Below are 22,279 nucleotides of genomic sequence, written 5' to 3'. Positions count from 1 at the left end.
GCCCTCCCCGCCACGAGGGTATGACAGTCATGTAAGCTTTTTAAATAATGTATGACTTGACTAGCCTCTTGTAGACTGAAGTACTCTGAGTTGTGCTATGAGCATGTGCTCTGTTGTCTGACCTCAGGATGGGGTGCCAGGTGCTGTAGAGCCATCTTGTGGAGAAGAGTCTTGGTCATCTCTGCCCTCCAAAACCTTGCACAGGCCCTGATACAGAGGAGCTTGTGGTAAAGATGATCCCCGAGTCCAGGAAAGTCGGTACTTAGGGTGAGTGGGCCCATTTCAAAACTTGCTTGGATGGGCAGGGAGCATTTCCTCCCCACCTCTGCAGTTTGCTGGGACTGGTGGGAGAAATCGCAGGTGCTTCGCAATGGCAAGAGCACCATATCTTGAGAACTTGCTCAAGTCACTTCTCCAAGCCTTGGTTTCCTTCTCTGTAAAAGGAGGAAATAATAATACTCACCCTAGCAGCCTCATGGGGTTACTACAAGAATCCAAAAAGCTTTCTTCGCAAATATGTGAGACACTCACAAATGTTCTCTGTGACTAAATGGCCTTTGCTGGCTCAGGATTGGCTGTTCATCTCCTTAGCAAGCAAGGGAATTTACAAGTGCGTGAATTTATAAATGTTTCAGTGTCTTAGGAGTGTTTGCCTTTTTAAAAAGAAAGAGTAAAGATAAGGAGTCTTAAGAAAAACTATGTAACAGTGGGATTTTGTGCTTTCTGACTTTGAGGAGCCATATAGTAGCATCCCTGCATGGAGAAGGTGGCACTCAGAATGTCCGTAAAGCTAGCTAGAATTCCAGAAGCTGCATTTCTTTCCACTTCCCAGTCCTACCCTCAACCCTCTAAGAAACAAAAAGTCCATCTCCAGGCAAGCACCCAATCAGTCATAGATTGGACCGTAATCTAGCCCAGGGCCATTAGCTCTGCATGTGGCACAACTAGGGTATTCCAGGCAGCTGGCCAGGTTGATGCCAGTCCCTTCCTTCAGTTCCTAAGCTTCAGGATCAGAAAGGAAGTGGGTGAAACGATGTGCTACTTCCTGGGTCATCCTGCTACCAACCCTCAAGGACTTCTGGACAGTTGCCTACTCCAAATCTCAGGCTACCAGACCATCTGCAGTCCTGATGGCTGATGGCTTAGCCCTGGTAAGTGTGGCCCAGTAGGAAAGAAGAGAGGAAAAGAAGAGAAAGGCTGTGGCAAGCTCAGTGAGGTCTCTACCACTCTCATCCCAGGGCTTAGGTTGCAGGGTTTTTCCTACTTCTCATTGCCCTTCATGAACCACTAACCCCAGTCCCCAACCCCTTCCCTATAGGCACAACTAGGGCTCAGGCACTTCTGGATAGAAAGTCATGTACCACTCTAGTAAGAACACACCTATGCAACAGACACAGGGGCCCACACACAGCTTGCAGATTCACCATGAAAAGTGTCACTAACAGATGTCAGGAATGACAAGTCTAGCTCTGGCCTGTGTGGCTCAGTGGATTGAGTGCCAGCCTGGAGACCTAATAGGTCACAGGTTCAATTCCCAGTCAGGGCACATGCCTGGGTTGCAGTCCAGGCCCCCAGTTGGAGGCAACCAATGGATGTATCTCTTGCACAGTGATATTTTTCTCCCCCCTTTCTCCCTCCCTTCCCCTCTCTCTAGAAAGTAGATAAAAGAAATCTTTATTTTTAAAAAAAAGGAGTCTAGGAGAACTCCCATAATTTAACAAAGAGCTCCTTACAAAGGTACCTCTTCAGCACCATCTCTCACGTCTCTCCCCTTCCCTCTCCCAGAAGGAATAAAAAAGGGTTAAGATTGTTTTGGACTTCCTGGATTTGCACTCTGGCCACATAGTTCACTCACTGGTGATGATCAGTCTTCTCTTGCTCACTTCACCTGGTCTGCCAGATTAAAAAGGAGGGAAAGAAGATACCCACCACATAATATTGTGCTTGCTCAGAAGTTTCGGTATGAAAAGGAATTGTTCGAAAGCACCTGTGATGCCTTATTAATGTCACAGGATTCTCTTCTTCCTGTTTTCTTTTTAGAGGGAAAATAACATAAAAGCAATTAAAAAAAAAAAAAAGAATGAGGAGCCTAAGGAGTCTAGAGGAAGAAGACCTAGTTCCCAGACCTGGTTCTACCTTCATTAGCTAATAATCTATGGACAAGTGATTTAATCCAAGTTTCAGTTCTTTCCTTGCAAAATGGGTTGTCATGAGGAATAATGCAGGATTGTCATGAGACTCCCTTGACATAATAAACATGAAGCATTTGTGAGATGTAAAATGATATGGATATTTTATAATATAAACATTCACTAGCTTGACATAGGAGGTCTGTCCAGGAAAAGTCCAGCCATTGTTAATATAATGAGAATGGTTTGAACAACATCGATATAACCTGGCAGCCAAGGAGAGTGGATTGGAATGCACATGCATTGAACAATGATGACCTCATTGTACTGGTGAGTGGGGACAGTAGATGCCACTGAATGAGCATGTGTACTGTGCAACCGTGGCATTCAAAATGACTGAGCGAGTAGGGCAACAAACCTGCATCAAAATTTTCATTAAGCTTGAATATTCCTCCATGGGAACTATTCAGATGATTCAGAAGGCAACAAAAATCACCTTTGAAAAGGAAGAGTTTGCAGACCGTCGATGAGATTCAGGAAAATACGATGGGGCAACTGATGGCGATTCCAACAAAGGATTTTGCAGAGTGTTTTGAACAGTGGAAGAGACGCTGGGAGAACTGTGTGAGGTCCCAAGGTGCCTACTTTGAAGGGTACCGAGGCGTCATTGTCCTATGTACAATATTTCTTGTGTTTTGTATCTTCTTCAGTAAATGTCTCTATTTTTCATATTACATGACTGGATACTTTCTGAACAGACCTCATACCTGGAACTTACCCTCCTCTGCCTCAGGTTCCCTAAAGCTCACAGACTTCTTACCAAGTGCCTTGAAGACTCCTTCACAGGCTATGGTACCAAGTACCAGACCCACACACATTTACACACTGCATACTGTATAAATATAGGTTTTATTACTAATGCGTGAAATCCCACAAATACAACTGGCATCTCTGTGTGATGGGAAGAGTCTGCGGCAGGGTAAGGGAAGGTTGAGGGATATATGCACAGTAATAAAGAGGGAAAAGAGCCCTAAGTAAGGGGAACTGAAAGTAGAATGAGCCTGGACCCACCGGGAAAGCCAGGCATGCCCCTCGTGTGTCTGTCATCCTGGTACCCAAGGCATGCCCTGGGGCCACCTTAGCTGATGGGAAAGGGGGTAAAGAGACATGGACAGGAGTTTGAATGAGCAGCAAATGGCTGGGGAAGGAGTGGAGGAAAGAGAATGCCAGCTTGACACACAAAAGGGCCATGAGGTGGCAGTGGCCAAGACCAACTTATGCCCTTGCCTGTGCTTGTGTTAGGTCCTGAACTTCAGGGAGCTAATGTCCTGTGCCACCCTGGCTTGGGAGAAAGGGAAGATGGGGAGTAGACACCTACAGATCCAGAAGATGCCCTGGACAGCACCAGTCTCATCCTCACAGTCAAAGCGAGGTCCCCAGGAGGAGGTTGGCACTGCCCTCCCCACAGCATCCACCACCACCATGCCATCATCACTCTTCCTCTGAGCCATTGGGGACAGCAAGGGTATAGAGGGCTGAGATTGCCTGTTCACATGTAAGTGCCTGTAACTCTGGAGAGAAGAGGGAGCATTGCTGGACCATGCAACAGGAGCAGTGAGAAGGGAGGTGTGGGTCTTCTCCCATTCACCCTCTCCCCAAGAATAAAGTGTGTTCTCCAGGTCCAGTGGCAGGTGGGAGAGAAAGAGAGACATTATTGCAGAGGTGCCACAAGGTCCTACCCCCACCAAAGGTGATGGAAGCAGGGAAGGGACATCCTATGACCCAAGGCTGCTCCAATCCCCAGGATTGGGAGGATTACCAGACAGAAAACCCAGCTTCTGTCCCAGCAGATTGTCTAAATCAGCCTGGGTCTGAGGGGACAGAGGGAGAAGGTAAGAAGGAGGAGGAAGACTTCCGGAGTCCTTCCCGGCTCCATTCCAACATCCAAATGGGTCTTCCAGGGACCCCATCAGGGCCCAGCCCTGGAGCCCCAACCTCATAACAGCTCAGTTTACAAACACTTGTGTGGTTGGGACTCCCAGAAGGGGCCACTTTTGTCAGTTGTATGTAGGGGACAGGAGAGCCCAGGGCTTCCAGGCAGACAACAGAGGAGGGTGCTGAGGGCAGGAAGGAGGGTGGTGGCCTCCCCGTGGTCTTTGCATGCAGGTGTTGGAGAAAAAAGGGAGGAAGCTACAAAGCACATCAACTTGGGAAGACTCCTGGGCACAGAGTGAAGGGCTGCACCCCAATTCCAAAGACCAGGGCCCAGAGCACAGTTAGTCTACCAACCTGTGGAGGAGCTGAGAAAGGGGAGGGTGGCTGCACCAGCAACTAGTGCTTAAGTCTACGAGGTTAAAACAGTCCCAAAGGGCTGGAGCTGGGGCCTTCCTGCTGCGATGCCTAGGGCACAGGCCAGGGCAAAGCTCTATCTCTCCGACTTGACCCGGTACCGGAGCACAAGGTATGCCAGCAACCGCAGGGCCAGGAAGAAGATGCCCAAGACCAGGAAGTCCATGTAGAGCTTGGCACCCTCTACATCCAGAGCTTGGAGTATACTCTGTGGCTCCTGGAAAGGGCAGTGCTCCTCGGAGCAAGTCAGGTCTCCTCGTTCCATGCCATAGATGGTCAGAATCACGCCCTCAAAGCCATACCTAGGCAAGCAGAAACATCAGAACAGGATGCAGAATAGAAGGTCACTGCTCCCTGGACAAACTGCCTGAGCCCAGAAGCAACTCTCTCCTCCCTGGGGCATGGCCTCCTACAGGAAGGAGCAAGGGCAGATGGCCTGGGAAGCAGGCACTGACCTGACATAGGAGAGGTAGGAGCTCCATTGCAAGTAAGTGGGGATGGTCTTGAAGCTGACAAAGAAACCGGAGAACAAGAGGACAGGAATGGCAGTAACTGGGCCCACAAACGTGGCCACCTGGAGGGGAGGGAAGGGGACAAGGCCATCACAGGGGTGACCAGGACAGATCCAAGACTGGAGTAACTCTAAGGTTTTCCACAGATCTCTCCAACTCCTTATGCCAGCCCCTGCTCCCTCCCCTCTTGGGGTCCCCACTTGCCAGCCTTCCCACCTGCAGGGAGTTGGAGGCAGCTCCAATGAGTAGCCCCAAAGACTGGGCAACCAAAGCTGTGGCAGTGGCCAGGGCTGAGAAGAGCAGGAAGCGGCTAGTCTCGGCTGGCTGGCCTGTCATCCAGTATACGATGCTGCAGTACACCACTGGGCACACAACCTGGGAAGTGTCATAGAGCTGGGCAGTGGATTGTGAGCCAGGGGCAAAGCAGCCAAAACCCTTCACTTCACCCTGGCAGGAATCTCTAGAACAGCTATTCCTTGAATGCCCATGCTTAGTCCTGCCTCTATACTCTTGTTCATACTACTGCAACAAGGTCACATGTCTCCTTCCTCCCTGGCCACACGAACCTCATTCATCTTCCAGTATCACCTCTTTCATTAGGCCCACTCTGACCAGTTCAGGCATGATGACTTCTCTGACTTCTGAGTTCCTGAAGTCCTTCCCACCTGGGCCAGCTTATTCTTTATATTGTTAATTAATTAACTCTGCATGTGAGTTTTATTCCCCTAGTGCAGCCGCCCTCTCCTCTTGAAGGGCAATGACCAAACCTACTACATCGTCATACAGGTTATTCCCTGCACAAGGACACCTAATCAAGAGGCAGCAAGAGGGAGACATGAGATATAGTTGTGCCCTCTCATAAAGCCACTCTGCACCCTGGCACAGTACAACATTCACTCTGAGGAAGAGGCACCTTTTTCTAAGTTGCACAAAGGTGCCACATGGATTATTGGTGACCCTACGTCTTAAAATAGGGTGGTGGTGGCAATAACAACTAACATTTATTGAGCACTTAAGTATGTACTAAGCACCATTCTAACTCATTTAATTCTTACTACCATTCCCATGGTAGATACTATCATCAGTCTTTTTTTGTAGATTGGTACACTACAGCAGAGACATGTGGTGACCTGCCCAGTGTCTCACAGCTTGCAAGTGGCAGTAAGGCTCCAGAGTCTACACAATTCTCTACTGCTTCAAATAAAATTTACAGAATCATATGCAGTGTTATTATTTTTTAACATTTTCTGTTTGTCATCAGCTGTTCCCACTAGAAAATTAGTTCCACGAGGACAAGACTATATTCATCTTGTTCAGTGCTGTGTCCCTGCCTGCCACAGAGCCTGGTGCATGGGAGGTACTCACCATTCATTTTCTACATGAGTAGAAATGAAGGAAAAGATGATAAATGGTAAGTTTGAGGGAGGGAAGCAAGCAAGGACTGAAGAAGTAAGACAGCAGAGAAGCAGTGGATGGGTAGGAGGAAGAGGCTCACCTGAAAGGGCACATCGGCCATGGTCTTGGCCAGGTAATATGCTTTTAGGCTATACCAGTAGTTGAGATGCTCCCTCATAAAGACTGCCATCTCTAAGGGGACTGAGAATACAGGCAGATTAGGCAAAGCCGGCCGGCACCCTGGCTCCTACCCCATGCTTCAGCATCCCCGCCCCCGCCCAGGGCAGCTCAGCTCACAGGTAAGCACAGTTGGCATAAGGGCAGCAAACATGAGGAACAGCATGGAGAAGAAGAGGCAGCCCGTGTTGTTGAAGACCTTGCTGGCATCATTGCCAATGTGCAGGTAGAGGAGGCCAATGAGCACACCAATCACCACATGGGACACGAACCGCAGGTGGGTCAGAACCTGTGTGACAAGGTCATCACAACAAGAGGGTATGGGTCATAGGCTAGGGATAAGCAGCCACACTGGGGTGGGAACTTGGAGCTGCTCTCACAGGCACACAGACTCACAGGTGCACTGTGGGGGTCGGGGGAGCGCTGCTAGGACCCTATTCCCCAAAAGACTAGACCTATGCCAGCCTCCTCTCCCCCAACTTGATGCCTCACCATGTCCCTGAGGATGGACAAGAAGGTCCTCTTGAAGAGGATGCAGAACTGTGTGAGGGTACTGGTGGCAAAGGTGTGGCTTTCAATGGGATCCACTTCCTGGGAAAGAGGAAATTGGATTGAGTGAGCCTACTGCACACACCCACTGCACACCCAACCCAGGGGATGGGAAAACCCCTGAGCTCTTCCCCAGGGCAGGGGTCCTCTAGGTCAAGAGAAGGAGAAATCCTTCTCTTGAGTTTTTGTGTCTGGCAAGTGGTCTTTGGGTATGAATGTGAGATACAGAGAGACACAGGAGGAGGGATAAAAACTTGGGAGGGAGGAGATAGAAAGGGAGTCAAAGACATCCACAAGGGCCACTAGTAGACCAGTCACTTCTCTTCTTCTTTTTAATCTATCATAAAACATTTACTTTAAGGGTATCATAGCTTTATGCCATCACTTTCTCAATAATATTATTTAACAATAGTAATAATGATGACAATAACAAAATAACACTCCCTGCTTCCAAGGGTTAGTGTCTCATTAAAGGAGAGAGAACTGGCACTGGGCAAACACTAGCTGTAACCAGCTATAGCGTGGAGAGCTTTATGTGATGATCTTAGTCATCCCAATAACCCTGTGAGTTTAGTATCATCACCTCCAGGGTGGAGATGACAGTAAGCCACACTGGCCAAGAGGCCAGAGACTGCATCAGTCTAGCTAACCAGGTGGCATGGTGCTGGCACTGAGGACAACCCACTACATATACTCAGTAAAAATTTACTGAAGGAATAAATGAATGAGAAAGCAGAAGCTCAAAGAAGTTAAGTAAGGTGTCCAAAGTCACACAGCTGTTAATAGTAGGTCTATTCCAAATCTTAGGTTCTTCCTAGTGCCCAATGGTTGTATGCCTCTGAGGGACTGTCTCTTTGGCCTCTTTGGCAGGGCCACTGTCATGGTCCCTTCTTCCCTCTCCCGCTGTACACTCTCTGCCCTCTTCACCCCTACTCACCGGAGGGCAAGGGGGGCAGGGGGCAGGGACCTCATTCTTCTCAGGGCTGCTCTTCTTCTCAGTCATGGTGCACAGCCCATTCTGCACAGCCCTGAACAGCATGGGGTTCAGGTCTCCATACTCGCCAGAGGCCACCTCAATGACTGGGAGGCACAGAGAGGAGTGCTCAGCTAAGACATATCCTTGTTCCCAAGGGCAAGCCAGCCCCTCCTTTGGTCTGTGCTGAAGGCAGGTGACAGTGAGATCTCTGTCTCCAGAAGGCCTGAGTACATGATCCAAGTCCCCACTTTTTGTTCCCACTCATATCCCAGCCCCTACCAACAGGCCCGCACTCACTGAAGTCAGCTGGGTTGTGGTAGGTGGGGCAGTGCAAGCCTAGGCCCTTCAAATAGGGGATCAGATTGGTGACCATACCCTTGAAGATGCACTGACCCTGGCTCAGGATGTAGAGCTGAAGTGGAAAGAGAAGGGTGAAGAAAACAAGACCAGTAGGCCAGGCAGGCCTCGCCCACAACTCTATTGACCCCCTTCCCCTTCCCCATCTCAGGCCAGTCATCTTTGAGGACCAGAGACACTCACCTTGTCAAACATCTCAAAGAGCTTGGCACTGGGCTGGTGGATGGTGCAGATGATGGTACGGCCTCCCTGGGCCAGGGACTTCATGAGGGACACCACTTGGAAACAGGAGGCGCTGTCCAGACCACTGTCCAGAGAGAGGCCACCAGGGGGCAGAGTGAGGTGGGCAGAGCCAAGAGAAGGAAGTGTTTGGGTGGAGCAGATACTAGGAATGGGATGGAGCTGGCAGGAAGGGGTCATTCTGGCCACCCCTATATCCTGTACACATTATGATTCAGTCATTTGGAGGTACCAAGAAGCCCAGAACAATGTTCAGTTTAACAAGCATATATTGAGCATCTGCTGACTGTCAAGCACTGGGATTACAATGATGAATAAATAAATAAGGCATAGACTCTAGGAGAGTTAAGTGCATGGATTATTTGAGATAATGTGAAATGTGTTGTATTCTATTCACATGGAGTAAAAGGAGGTGTATTCAACCCTTCTGTACAAGGGTGTTGCAGGGCAGTCAGAGGTTTCTGAGTGAGTCTGGAAGAAGAAAGAGCTAAACCAGGTGAAGGTGGAAGGGCAGACGTGGTGGCGAAGGGCATTCCAGGCAGAAGACACAGCACGTGCAAAACTCAGAGGCACGAAACAAATGTCTTCACTAAGGAATTATAGGCAATTCAATATTATTAGAGCATGCAATACAAGAGAGCATGAAGCAAGATATGAGGTCAGAGAAGCAGATTCAGAACAAGACTTTGTAAGTCCTCTGACTTTATTCTGAGGGCAAATGGGCATCACTGCCTGTTGTTAAGTAGGAGAGTGAGGGTTGCTAGGCTTGTCTTTTAGAAAGTTCATTCTGGCAGCAGCTTGGAGGAAGTATTGGCTGGGAGACTGGAGATAAGGAAATAGGAGTCTGTTGCAGAAATGCAGGCAGGAGTTGATGATGTCCTGAACTTGGCACTGGCACTAGGAATGGGGGTGGGGTGGATCTGAGAGATAGCAAAAGGAGGTGGAATCTGCAGGACTTGGTGACTGATTGGCTGTTGGGGAGAGAAGGAAAGGGAAGCCTCAGTCAAAGAGGACATCAAGATTTCTGCCTGTGTGAAGGATGGGGCTGCTACAGCAACAGGATTGGCAGGGGTGGAGGTAAGGGGTAAGCCCTTATCTTGGCCCCAGAAGGCTTAGAACACAGGCTTTTGTTTCCAGCAGCCTCCAGTCCTAGCTCAGGGTAGAAAAGGAGGGGAGAACTACCTGGTGGGCTCATCAAAGAACATGACAGGCGGGTTGTTGACCAGCTCCAGGGCGATGGCCAGGCGCTTCCTCTGCCCGCCGGAGAGCAGGGCTGTCCTCGTGTGGGAGCAGGACATCAGGCCCAATGCTGTCAGGATTTCGGTCACCTACCCCAGCCCCGCCCCCAGCCCCAGATTAGCTTCATTGTCTCTGCTTCCCTGTGTACCACCCCAATTTAAAGAAGTATCTCCCTTAAGTCTACTGTGCCAGCATTGACCACTACTCTCTAACCCCCACCCTCAACTCAGGGCCCCAAAACTCAGTAGCACCAAAAAGGGATGGCTGTCCCATTCCTCCCCTGCCTCTTCCTCACTCACCAGCTCCTTCTTCACCTCTTGCTTCTCACTCAGCTTCAGGTTTGCAGAGACCTGAGGCCCAGAGAATATGCGGGTCAGCCAAGTGTAAGAGGAGGCCACTGCCTTGACTCTTAGCGAATGAGGAGTATGGAAATAGCAGACAGAAGGGGCAATTGGGAAGAGAAAATGGCTATTAAGCTCTTACCATCATAGCTTCCAGCACTGTGAGATGTGGCAGCAGCATGTCATCCTGCATGATGTAACAGGACATTTTGCGGAACGTCCTCAGTTCCCGCGACTTCCCATTTACCAGGATCTGTCCCTTCATTCCACACTCCCTGCAGGAAAATCAGTTGGGGATGGGGGTCAAGGCTACTTCAGAACACCTTCTGTGTCCCAGGGGATCCTTCTTCCTGGGTTCTGTCCCCATTCCATCCTAGCCTTGTCCTCACCTGTATCCTGCCAAGATGTTCATGAATGTGGACTTGCCAGCCCCTGAGGGGCCCATGATGCCAATTAGCTCCCGGCGGCAGAATTTACCTGATAGGCACTTGAGGAGGGTCTTATAACCTGCAGTGATGGAGGGAGGAAATTTTGATAAGGGCTCTAGTGAATAGAGGCATCCTGAACTTTTAGGAGCAGTCATGGCTATCAGTAAAATAAGAAGTCCTTACTTGATATGTATGGGTTAGGATAGAGGGGTAACCCTCAGAGTTCCAACAATAACCCACACCTCTTCTCCTGGGCCCCTAGAAATGACCACTACTAATGTCAAAGCACCAGAGGTAACAACACTCTCCTGAAAGCCACGGGAAACCCCTTGCCATCTCATGGATAGGCATGGAGAGGGGTTCAGGGTTATAGAAAAGTCCCATCTGCTTCTAAAAACACAGGGATCATGCTCTCACCTCCTCCAGTAAGACTTTCCCAATGATCCAGCCTGAGTTTGCTGACTGTCTTCTCTGTTCCCATAGCACTTCTCATATGCCAGCCTGTCCCTCCCTCCCTCCTCTAGTGAGCTCCTTGGGGGCAGGGTCTTTGTCTTACTCATCTTTGTAACCTCAGTAGTGGTATTTGTGCTATGAGTGTGTGTTCTCAAAGCTTTGGACTCATTTTGAAAAACCCTTCTTCATGCTCTCTCTGTCCCAGGCTTGTCTCTGCAGCCCCTAACATAGCCCAGTAAAACCTTACCTTCCATTCACTCATTGGGAGGCAGCATATGTACTGGTTTGGAGTCAGGTGAATTTAGGTTCAAATTCTGACTCCACACTTACCAGTTGTGTGACCTTGAGCAAGTGCTTAACCTTTCTGAACTCGAGGTCACTCATCTGTAAAGTGAGGATGATAGTACCTATCTCATAGTGTTGTTATAAAGACTCAATGAGATAATATATGTACAGCATATGACAGCGCTTGGCACATAAAGTGCATTAAGAAGTGACATTTTATTATTAATTCTATCTGACAAATGCTTATTGATGTCTACTACATCCCAAGCTTTATACCAGACACTGGGCAAGAAAGTGAGGAAGACACAGTTCCTGCACTGAAGGAGGTCACAGTCTAGGTAAAAAAGGTGGAAAACCTCTATGGATCTGAGGAAAGACAAAATAAGAGTTATGACAAAAGTATAAATAAAGCACAATGAGGATGCAGACAATGGAACTGATGAAGGTGGAGGAGCTAGGGGAAAATCAGGAATGGCTTTTGGAAGAGGTGGTATTTGCCCTAAGTCTTGAAGGATGGACAGCATTACAAAATGGAAAGGGAACTCAAAGATTCTCCAGGCTTTGAGAGGAAAGCTCTCCTATATAGGAGCCTATATGTAATGCAGCCCAGGGAGCAGAGGGCAGAGACTACAGGGGTCACCTCGCGACACAAGGGGATGGAGAGGGAGGAAAAGGCCAGTGAGATGGGCCCTGCCTGCTGTGCTTGCAGACTTGTCTTAGTGAGGCCAAAACACCGATCCCCTACCAGGTACTTTGCTCACTACCACTGTCCGCAAACCCCACAGAGCCCAATTCCCTCTCCACTCTATCTCCTTAGCAGAGACAGAGAAGGGATATGATTTCTCACCCTCCCTCCACAGCACCCAGTTGTCTGTCCCTCTGGGACATCCTGTCAGAAGGGGCACAGCTGTTGCCAAATGTGGGGTCTTGATCACACCAACTGCCTGGATGGCGTTTTACAGTTTATAAAATTCACTTTTTTATTCAGTTCATAAAATGCAACAGGGATGAGGCAACTGGGGCACAGGGACATCCAGTGACTCACCCAAGGTCACACAGCAAGTTGCTTGCTGGGAGAGGGAAAGTCAAAGGTTCCAGTCCTCTGCCTCAGTCATCACCATTATCAATTAGAAAGGTAAGTGCTCCTGTACTTCAATATATGCGTTTCAGAGCCATTCATGGGAAGTGATTTCTCTTGCAGGGCAAGACACTGTCAGTAATGAACCTTCCCCCTCATTTAACCACAGCCAAACACTGGACTGAACACTGATGCCTAATATAAACGTCTTACACTTGCCTTTCAACAAAGCATTTTTACAGATAACATCTGAGCTTCACAACAAGCCTGTGTAGTGGGTATCCTTATCATTCCAGTTTACAGATGAGAAAAGTGAGGCCAAGAGAGGGTAAGCAGACTTCCCAAGGTCACACAGCTTAGAAGTGAATTCCTGCTGTACCATAACTGCTCAGCTTGGAAGAGGCCTACCAGGCCTTAGGCAGGAGAGAACCAAAGTTCTACTGTATTTTGTTGTATATAATGCACACCCACACTTTTGGCCCAAAATTTCAGGAAAAAAACTTTCATTTTAATTTTTTAATTCAATTATTTATTATTTATATTTAGATACTTGGTTCTTTTTGTATTATAAAGGAATTTTAGCATTTATTTTTTTAACATATTATGGTACAAGAAATTTTATGTAATAAATAATTATAAAACACAAGAACAGATACAAGGTACAAGAAATTTTATGTACCGGTAGCAAATTAATGATATTTATGCATCATTAGTACTACCCACGTATAATTTGCATCCTTATTTTTCCCTCAAAAATTTGGGCTAAAAAGTGCACATTATACATGGCAAAATACAGTAGTAGTTCCACTTCAGCCAGTAAGTGTCTTTGCAATTTTTTTCTATTTTTCTCTTCATGATTATTTTATTTACTTATTTTTAGAGAGAGGGGAAGGGAGGGAGAAAGAGAGGAAGAGAAACATAGATGTGTAGTTGCCTCCTGCAAACCCCAGTTGGGTACCCAGCCCACAACCCAGGCATGTGCCCTGACTGGGAATCGAACCATCAGCCCTTTGGTTCTCAGGCTGGCACTCTAACCACTGAACCACACCAGTCAGGGCTCTTTGCAATTTTAAGTCACTTAATCTTCCAGGCCCTCTGTTCCCTCATCTATAAAATAAAGATAGTAATATCTCCTACCAAGGACATAATAGGATATTGTGAATATTAAGTGAGATAATGAATAATTAATTAAAACGTGTTTTTGAAAAACAAGCAACATCGCTGATAATTAGGAGAGACTGGTGATGAATCCTTAGCTCAAAAATGTGGAAATCTCTCTCTCTCCACATCCCTTGCTCTTTTCCCTCTCTCCCTACCTGTAATTATTTTCTGCCCTTTAGAGAAGGAGAGAGTGATTCAAGTGAAAAGAGAAGTTAGAGAGAGGACAGAGAGCAGAGAAAGGGGCAAGGGACAGAAAGGTCAACAGAATGGACAGTAGAGCAAACTGGGACTGGCAAGTTCACAAGGAATGAAGGACCAGGTAAGGGTGACAATTTTGTGGCTGGTGGGTTGAAGCAACCAGAAAGCTGGCCCATCTCACCACATTTCCTTTTTATCTTTATTTCTCCTTAAAACTGTGAGGAAATGAGATAGTTAAGGAGATAACACCTACTCCCTCATTTTGCCCAGAATTGGTCTCAGGGCTGAGAGATTCTGCATAGGGATAAGGTACTGCGTAGGGGGCCCTGATGCCTCAGTTTCCATGGGCTCATGTGTTGTGATCTTTTGGTTGTTCATTGGAAGTAGTGGGGGAAATGCAAAAATAACTCATGCTCAGCCCTGCTCTGAAAGCAACCCAGATCTATTTCTTAAACCTCAGAAGACAATATTCCAGCTCTACCCCTTACCCACACCAAGGCTCTGGGGGGAAAAAAATCCACTTCTCTATTCCCAGCCCAATCTGCCATACAGGAACACATACACCAAAAGTCCTCATTGTTCTCTTGTTGCCATTTCCATTTACTGTAAATGTTAAATTACAGAGATTTCTCACTTTGCTTTCTTCTTCCTCCCTAATCTACCATCAATAAATTTCATGTAACCTTCCTAACATTCTCTCTTCTTTGATCCTAAATGTAGGAAAAGAACTGCCAAACTGCCATTCTCCAGAGTACGGAGTATTTTCTCAATCTGTTGAGATCTTGCTTCTGGGCATGTCCTCAGTTTAAATAAACTCTAATAAACTCACAGGTTTTTTTTTTCCTACAGAAATTCTTATGTTGGCAGAAAAATGCAGGGAGAGCTGTAAAACCTAGTTTCTAATGCCAGCTCCACCACTTACTAAGGAGACCTCAGTTTCCTTATTAGTAACATAGAATGTCATCTGCCATGCCATACCTTCACCCTCCCTGCTTTGAAGGACTTTGGCAAGAACAAAGTAAGAAAGGAAAAATCCTCAAGGACCAGAGGTCATAGTGTCAACTTAAAGGAGGAAAGCTTCAATAACCAATTAAACCTAGCGCCTGGCAGTGCTCACAGGTGTGGAGGGAATGGAGACCCTGGCACTGAGGTTTATGTGCACAGTGAGAGGCTGAGATTTTAGTGTTCCCACAGAGCCCATTGGTGCAGGATATGCAGGACAGGGGACACCCAAACCTCTTGCTCCCATCGGCAACTCACTGAGGGGAGAGTGTGACCACAGGTCCCCACCAGGCTATTCCCTACCGCGTTTTCGCCAGCAGGGCCCCTCCCGCACGGAATAGGACAGCTCCACGAATTCAATGTCGACGGCTGAGCGCTTAGGTAGGTGGGAGAAGCGCTGGGCTTCAGTGATGTGGTTCTCCACTTTCTTCAGGTGTGTGGTCAGCACAGGGGGCTCCCCTCCGTCCTCCAGCGCCACGGCCATGGCCACAGCCCCCGGTCCTAGTCCACAGCCCACGGCGTCTAGTGCTCTCTCCGCCATCATGCTGGCAACCTGCAGTAGGAGGGCCTGCTCAGTTCGGTGCAGACCCCCAGGCTCCGGATCTATGCTCCCTCGTTTGCTACTGCTGCCCCCACCCCAAACTCGCCTCCTTCTCAGGGCAGGTACGATACTGGGAGCATCTTCCTTCCCACCCCAGAGCATCTGCTTTACACATCCGTTGCAGCAACGCTCAGTCCCAGCCCCTCACTGGTGTCGGGCAGCCCCAGCCCCAGCCTGGCCCTTTGAAGCCCTCACCCGCTCCCTCCTGCCAGCTGCAACTCTAATCTTCTTACCCCAGAGGCCTGCAGACCCAGGAGACTGGGCGGTTGGGGGTCGGGGAGGAAGGAAGAGGTGGTCGGCGAAGGCTGACCGATAGGAGGTCATCGGAGCAGTGTGAGGACAGGGTGAACCAGGGAAAAGTGGATGGGAAGACTCTGGGCCTCTCCCCATCCCTGAGCACAATGCCCTGGCCCCCCAGCGCCCCTGGGTCCGTGTGCCCTGGGCGCTCCCCAAAGACCCGCGCACCACCCGGACTCAACTCTCCCGCCCTCGGCCAACTGAGCCCCTCAGGGCCGGCTTACACGGCCCCCCCGCCACGCCATCTCCTGCATGCCTAGTCACCTTGAGGTGCCCCCTCGCGGGTGTGGGCCGAGATGCTTTGCGCTGTCACGGGCCGAGGATGCAGACTCGGGGCTGCGGCACAGGAGTCCCAGCTCCGTGTCCGGCAGCCTGGGCCGGGGCGGGGCCGGGGCGGGGCAGGCGGCACAGGAGGGCCCCGGCCTCAGGTCTGAGGAGAGATGACAGGTCTGGTGGGGAGGTTGGGGTGCTCCCGATTCCGCTGGGCTGTGCACACTGAGTCCCTGAGGCTGGTCCTGGGCGCCTTGTCCTCCAGAGCCCGCCGGGCGACTGCACTCTCCTCCAAGCCACGGATCTACGGGACCCTGTTCTTAAAGGGCCCGCACCCACTGGCAGCTCGCAGGGGGCAAGGATGGCAAAGAGGAGAGCAGCACCAGCGATGCAGTGCCGGAACGAACCAATGCGGCTGTGGACTCAGGACTGAAAGGTTGGCAGTGAAGGGCTGATTTGAGGGCAGAGAGGAAAGGAGAGCTGAAATCACTCAGTAGGGACAGGTCCCTGGATTACAGACTAGACTAAGGTGGTTGTGGGGCGAGGGGGGCAGATTCCAACACTCAAGGGATTGTGAAGCTGTCAGCCAGTCTGCACCCTGAGCCCTCCTCCACCAACCTATTTCCCTCTGTTCTGGTCCTGGAGCTCAGGCTTCCCCCAGAGAATCCCCAAACTAGAGAAAAAAGCTTTGAAATCAAGAGTCTTGGGCATCCTCCTCCTTCTCCCCCACACCATTCCATTTTCCCTCTCTAAGGGCAAGGAATCTAGTTATGAAGGGACAGAGGGTGGCTGGCTGCTTTGGGAGAGCTTGAGCACCTTCAAGCTTAAACTGGTACCCAGAGCTCAGTCTACTCCAACTGTAGAAATCTTTGATGTCTCAGGTAAACTCGGGCCTTTAAGATAGGCACATGCCTGCTGCTGAAGGCACATGGTTGCCAGGACATGTACAGGACTCACAGACACTCCTTGTGGCATCTTCACATCACATGTGCAGTCTCTCCCTTACCCTACAAACCTTCAGATGTAGGTCCCCAGAGCACTCTTGGGACTTTCCCCTGCTTCTTTCTCAGGCAATTCCTTTTGGCCCCTATCTGCCCTAGCCCCAGTCTTCAAGGGGTAAGTAGGTTAGCCAGCTGAGATGTGTGACTGGAGCTTTTAAGTTCCCATCTGTCACACAGCAGAGACTGATGGGAGAGAAGGCTGCTGGCGCTCATGCTGCTGCCACCGAGGCTTCTCCTTACTACCACAGTTGAGAGGTTATTAGCAGTCAAACCTCTTCCATGCTCATCCCCCTCTTGCAGCCTCTCGAAAGCCTGGAGACTGACAGCCCCTGCAGGACATCTCCAGGTTTCACCCTGTCACTGTGAGGGTTTAGGTGGGTTTTGGAGCCAGTCCTCCCTATCGTCCCTCCACCCCATGCGCCGCATCACCACCATTCCTCAGAACCAATGTTCCCTTCTTCAGATGGACCCTTGATTCTTCAAGTTAACCTCTGCAAGGTTAAGTCGCCCCAAGATGTGCCTCTGTGGTGCAAGCTAAAGGCAATCAAGACCCTGTGGGCTCAAGAGAACACCCCCCCCCCGCCTTTAACTACCTAGAGAAATTTGAAGTAGGGGCCTTCCCACAATAAGAGATTATCAGAGACAATCCTTTTTACCTATTTATAGGGCAAGGCAAACTTCTAACTACTAAACATCTCTTATCATCCTGCAATGACACTTAGGAGTCCCCAAGGTGGCTCATCTTATCCCTAGCTCAAAATGTCATATATAGCACACTTTTTCTTTCTGCTTTTGAACTGTATGTGGGGTCTCTAACTCTCTCATGTATGTAGGCTTCTCATACATAGGTATGTAATTAATTGGTCATTCTCCCTTGCTAAACTGTCTCATATCTATTTGATTATTAGACCAGCCAAAAGAACCTTGAGGGTAGAGGAAAGTTTCTTCCTCCCCTCCACTATAGACACCCCAACAGTTGCATTTATTGAGCAACTACTATGGACATTATTTCGTTTAATTCTCAAAAAATCCTTATAAAGCAGGCATTACATTCTCTCTTCAAAGATAAAGAAACTGAAGCATAGGGAGGTTAAGCAATGTGCCCAAGGGGACACATTTAGTTGGTAGCAGAGTAGAGTTTGAATCCTAAAATCCTTGCCTCTACTGATTCTTCTATGGGGCCTCTCAAAGCCTATTCCCAAATCAACTATCTTCCTCCATTTTCTAGACAGGCTTTGCATTCTCCCAACATAACCTCCATATCTCAATGACTCCCCCCTTCATTCCCTGGCACAGAAATTTCCAGTTCTCAGTAATTTCCTTCCCTTTATTAGGAACACACTGTCCCCCATTCCTCAGGAAAGGCCCCTCCATCTTTAGAAACCAACATTTCCAAGTCTTATATCAGCTTTTTACAACATGGATTCAGACCCCATGCCTAAAAACAGTGGTCTCCAGCCTTGGCTGAGAGTTAGCTTCACTTGAAGGCGTTATGAATGATGTCTAGCAGGGAGGGCAAGATGGTGAAGGAGTGAATGGAAGTCACACTGGCCTCCACCAAGGACCAATCTAGAATTACAGTTAAATTGTGGAGAAATCACCTGGAACAAACAACTGAACAATAGAGAGAGGGAAGCCCTATAACCTCGGACAGACAGAAGAATCAGCTTTAGCACAACCTGACTGGTAAGGAGTGCGGTAGACACTCCAGGAGGCAGGTGGGGTGTCCACAGGCAGCAGCACCAGAAGGATATTGAAACAGCCAGTTGGATCCCCCTGAGAAGAGCGGAGTCTCAACCATAAGCGGGTATCTCCAGTCTACAGCCCCAGAGCCCAAAGAGTACACAGGTAACAGCTAGCTGCGAAAGGTGACAGGGTTGCTCTCTGCCAGAGACAAGCAGCTAGAGACACAAAGAGCCTGTTAAAGGGCCAACACATAAATTTTTATTTGTAGCCACTTACCCTGGGCTCCAGCAAAAGTGGGGACAGAGTGGGCTAGAGACACCTGAGGAGAGACTGGGGAAGGAGGTTTTGGGGAGAGAACGGAGGGAATAGCCCAAGAGATCCCAGTGCTGAGTCATCCCGCAGACGGCAGCAGCCATCTGGCTCAGGAAGACCACTCCCCTGAGCGGCAGGAGCTTGAGAGGACACGATGGCCCCACTCCTAGGAGGGACTCTGCCCCGCCCTGTGGTGCCTAAGCCTCACTACTGAGAGCACAGTGACTAGATTAACAACTGAAGGAGACGGCCACAGACAGTAGATTCCTGGAAGTCTCGAACAGTCTACCTAAGGTGAGACGGGGTCAACATCTCACATCATCAGAGGCAGAACCAGAAAGTAAAAAACAACGCTCTCCTACCATAAAAGTTCACACCGCAAAGTCAGAAAGACAAGACAGATCAATTTAAGAAGCAGAAGCAAAAAAAGAAGAGTCTCACAAATAATGGGAAGACAAAGAAACACCCCCCAATCAAAGGGAAAGGAGGAATCCCCACAAAGAGAACTAAATGGAATAGAGGCAAGTAAACTATCATATAGTGAGTTCAAAAGAATGATTATAAGGAAGCTCAATGAGCTCAGAGAGAATTACAAAAAAACTACAGGGAAACTACAGGAACTTACTGCAAACTATATCAGCATGAAAAAGGACATAGAAACTATCAGTAAGAGGCAAGAAGAAATGAAGGATACAATTTCTGAATTGAAAACCACGTAGAAGGAATCAAAAACCAGCTAGATAGCGCAGAGGATTGAATCAGCGAGCTGGAGGACAAGGTAGAGAAAAGCTCCCAGAAGGAGCAAGCAAATGAAAAAAGACTAAACAAGAATGAAGAGGTGTTGAGGGAAATGCAGGACAACCTGAAATGTAATAATATCCACATAATAGGGATACCAGAAAGAGAAGAAGAGGAGGAAGGGGTAGAGAACCTTTTTGAAAAAGTAATGATGGAAAACTTCCCTAACTGGAGGAGAGAAAAAGTCACACAAGTCTGGGAAGCACAGAGGGCCCCAGTCAAGAGGAACCCGATGAGGCCCACTCCAAGACACATCATCATCAAAATGGCAAGTATCAAAGACAAACAGAGGATCCTAAAGGCAGCAAGGGAGGAACAGGTAGTAACATACACGGGAGCCCCAAGGCGACTAGCAGCTGACTTCTCAACAGAAACACTGCAAACCAGAAGGGAGTGGCAAGAAATATTCCAAGTCATGAAAAGCAAAGGCCTGCAACCAAGGCTGCTCTACCCAGCAAGGCTCTCAGTTAAAATGGAAGGTGAAATAAGGAGTTTCCCAGACAAAAGAAGGCTAAAAGAACACACCTCCACCAAACCAGCACTGCAAGATATGCTAAAGGGACTGCTTTAAGAAGATGAAGAAAAAGAGTCTATGAATACCCAGTTCCTTTCACAGTCACAAACACTTTATATTACCAATATTTTTAATACTTATTAATCTGGTTGTGGCAATGATGTGTTCTTTTAATTGCTACTTTATTATTTGTTGAACCTAAACCTGTTTTTGTATATTTCTTGCCTACTTCTATTATTTTAAGAAAGCTTTAAGTGACTTTTTGGTATTCTTTATCCATTTTTTGATTAAATGTTTGTAGAATTTTTGCCCTAAAAAAAACTATTAACCCTTTTTTTAGGTGTGTGGCAAACACTTTCCTATTCTATTACTTGTCCTTTAACTTTTTTTATATGTATATTACTGTATAGTCTTAAACGTTTAATATAGTCATATTGTCAATATTTCACTTTATAACTTCTGGGTTTGAATATTTTACTTCAGGGTAATAGAAATATTATTTTGTATTTTCTCCTAAAACTCCTTCAATTTTGCATATTGGTTTTTAACTCACCTGAATATTTTTTGTATCATGAGTGAAATAGGGCTCTATATTTGTTTTATTGCAAGTAACAGTGATCCGTGCACTTTATTTGTTGAATAAGTCTTATTTTCCCTATTGATTTGAAATATCAATTTAATCATATATTACATTGTTAGATAGATATGTACATTTGTTTCTAGAATGCTCATTTCATTGATCTACTTGATTATTTCTGTGTTGGTGTCATGTTCATCAAAATAAGAAGCTTCTGCACAGCTAAAGATGTGTGGATCTCTTGTTGGGTGGCATGTTTGGTCAGGCTTTTCAAAAGGAGGGAGAATGGCCCCCATCCAAGAATCACACAATGCATCTGTGACATTCCCTGAATCCACCTGGACCTCTACACCAGGGATTCAGGCAGCTGACTCTTCCACAGAACATGGTGTTGGCAGGCGGGGGCTACAGGGAGTTGGGAGGGTGGGTTTCTTGCATTTGTCCAGGCTGATGCTGTATGGAGGGGACTGCTCAACACAAAAAAAGATGGCATATGTGGGCAGTATGAAGGAGGGACTCAGCACAGGGCCCCTGTTGGATTGTTTCTTTAGCTCTATCCTCAGAGCCACACAATCCAGTTTCTACTCACACGACTCTAGTTTACTTTGACCTTCCCTCCTTCTGTTGGATCCTAGGGTGAGTACCTGTGAACAAAGTTTTGTGCTGTGGCCCTTTAAGAGGGCACCTGGGTTTCTAGCAGATTCACATCTCTCATTGGTGGACAGAACCCATGCTGATTTTCACTGTCAAGTGTCATGAGTGCTCCTCTTTTCAGCTCTGGTACTCAGGTCTAGGGAGTCTGGCATGAGGTTGGGACTCCACACTCCCCAGGAGATATCTTTGCAAGCAAGGTATTTCTCTGGATTCTCAGCCATTTCATGTGGATTCAGGTCCATCTTTTTTCACATCTTTGTTCTTCCTACTAGTCTCGATGTGGTTTCTTCTGTAAATTCTTTGTTATAAGATTTATGTTCAGCTAGTCTTCATTAGATTATTCAGGTATATTGTTCTATAGTTGTAATTTCAGTCTGGTCCTTGCAGGATGTGAGTGTGACTTCCACCAGCTCCACTACCATCTTGGGTTCTCTTGAAATGTCAGTTTTTATGTATATAAATTTATAAGAATTTGGTCACATTATTTCCCATTTGGATAGCTGAATGAATTATGAGCTGTCTGTGTCAGAGGCCGTATGGCAGCTTCACTTAAGACAATAAACAGAAATACCTGCTTTCCTTGTAAAAAGAAAGAAAAGAAAGAGAGAGAAAGAAAGAAAGAAAGAAAGAAAGAAAGAAAGAGAGAGAGAGAGAGAGAGAGAGAGAGAGAGAGAAAGAAAGAAAGAAAGAAAGAAAGAAA

At 47.7% G+C, this 22,279-nt stretch overlaps 1 protein-coding gene across 2 annotated transcripts; it reads right to left on the bottom strand.

Moving 5' to 3' along the window:
- Positions 1 to 3,151: 3,151 nt before the first annotated feature.
- ABCG4 (ATP binding cassette subfamily G member 4) lies at positions 3,152 to 16,152 on the bottom strand. 2 transcript variants are annotated; one of them, XR_008530779.1, is made up of 16 exons: positions 16,032 to 16,152; positions 15,173 to 15,422; positions 10,654 to 10,771; positions 10,407 to 10,539; positions 10,223 to 10,273; positions 9,867 to 10,012; positions 8,628 to 8,751; positions 8,385 to 8,499; positions 8,049 to 8,191; positions 7,055 to 7,153; positions 6,683 to 6,851; positions 6,486 to 6,586; positions 5,207 to 5,365; positions 4,934 to 5,052; positions 4,419 to 4,780; positions 3,152 to 3,700 (listed from the first exon to the last, which is right to left on the bottom strand). XR_008530779.1 is itself a non-coding variant. In XM_054592560.1 (15 exons), exons 2-15 carry the CDS (start codon positions 15,411 to 15,413, stop codon positions 4,555 to 4,557), a joined length of 1,944 nt encoding a protein of 647 aa, XP_054448535.1. In that variant the 5' UTR covers positions 15,414 to 15,422; positions 16,032 to 16,152; the 3' UTR covers positions 4,090 to 4,554. The 2 variants fall into 2 exon arrangements, 1 of the variants encoding a protein (XP_054448535.1); XM_054592560.1 differs by lacking the exon at positions 3,152 to 3,700 and having other exon boundaries at positions 4,090 to 4,780.
- Positions 16,153 to 22,279: the final 6,127 nt, after the last annotated feature.

The sequence above is a fragment of the Pteronotus mesoamericanus genome, unplaced genomic scaffold (genome assembly GCF_021234165.1).
Source record: "Pteronotus mesoamericanus isolate MK-2021 breed Mesoamerican mustached bat unplaced genomic scaffold, CSHL_Meso_final scaffold_36, whole genome shotgun sequence".
NCBI lineage: Eukaryota > Metazoa > Chordata > Mammalia > Chiroptera > Mormoopidae > Pteronotus > Pteronotus mesoamericanus.
Note: the sequence above shows the minus strand (reverse complement) of the source record. Positions and strands in the feature narration are given on the sequence as shown.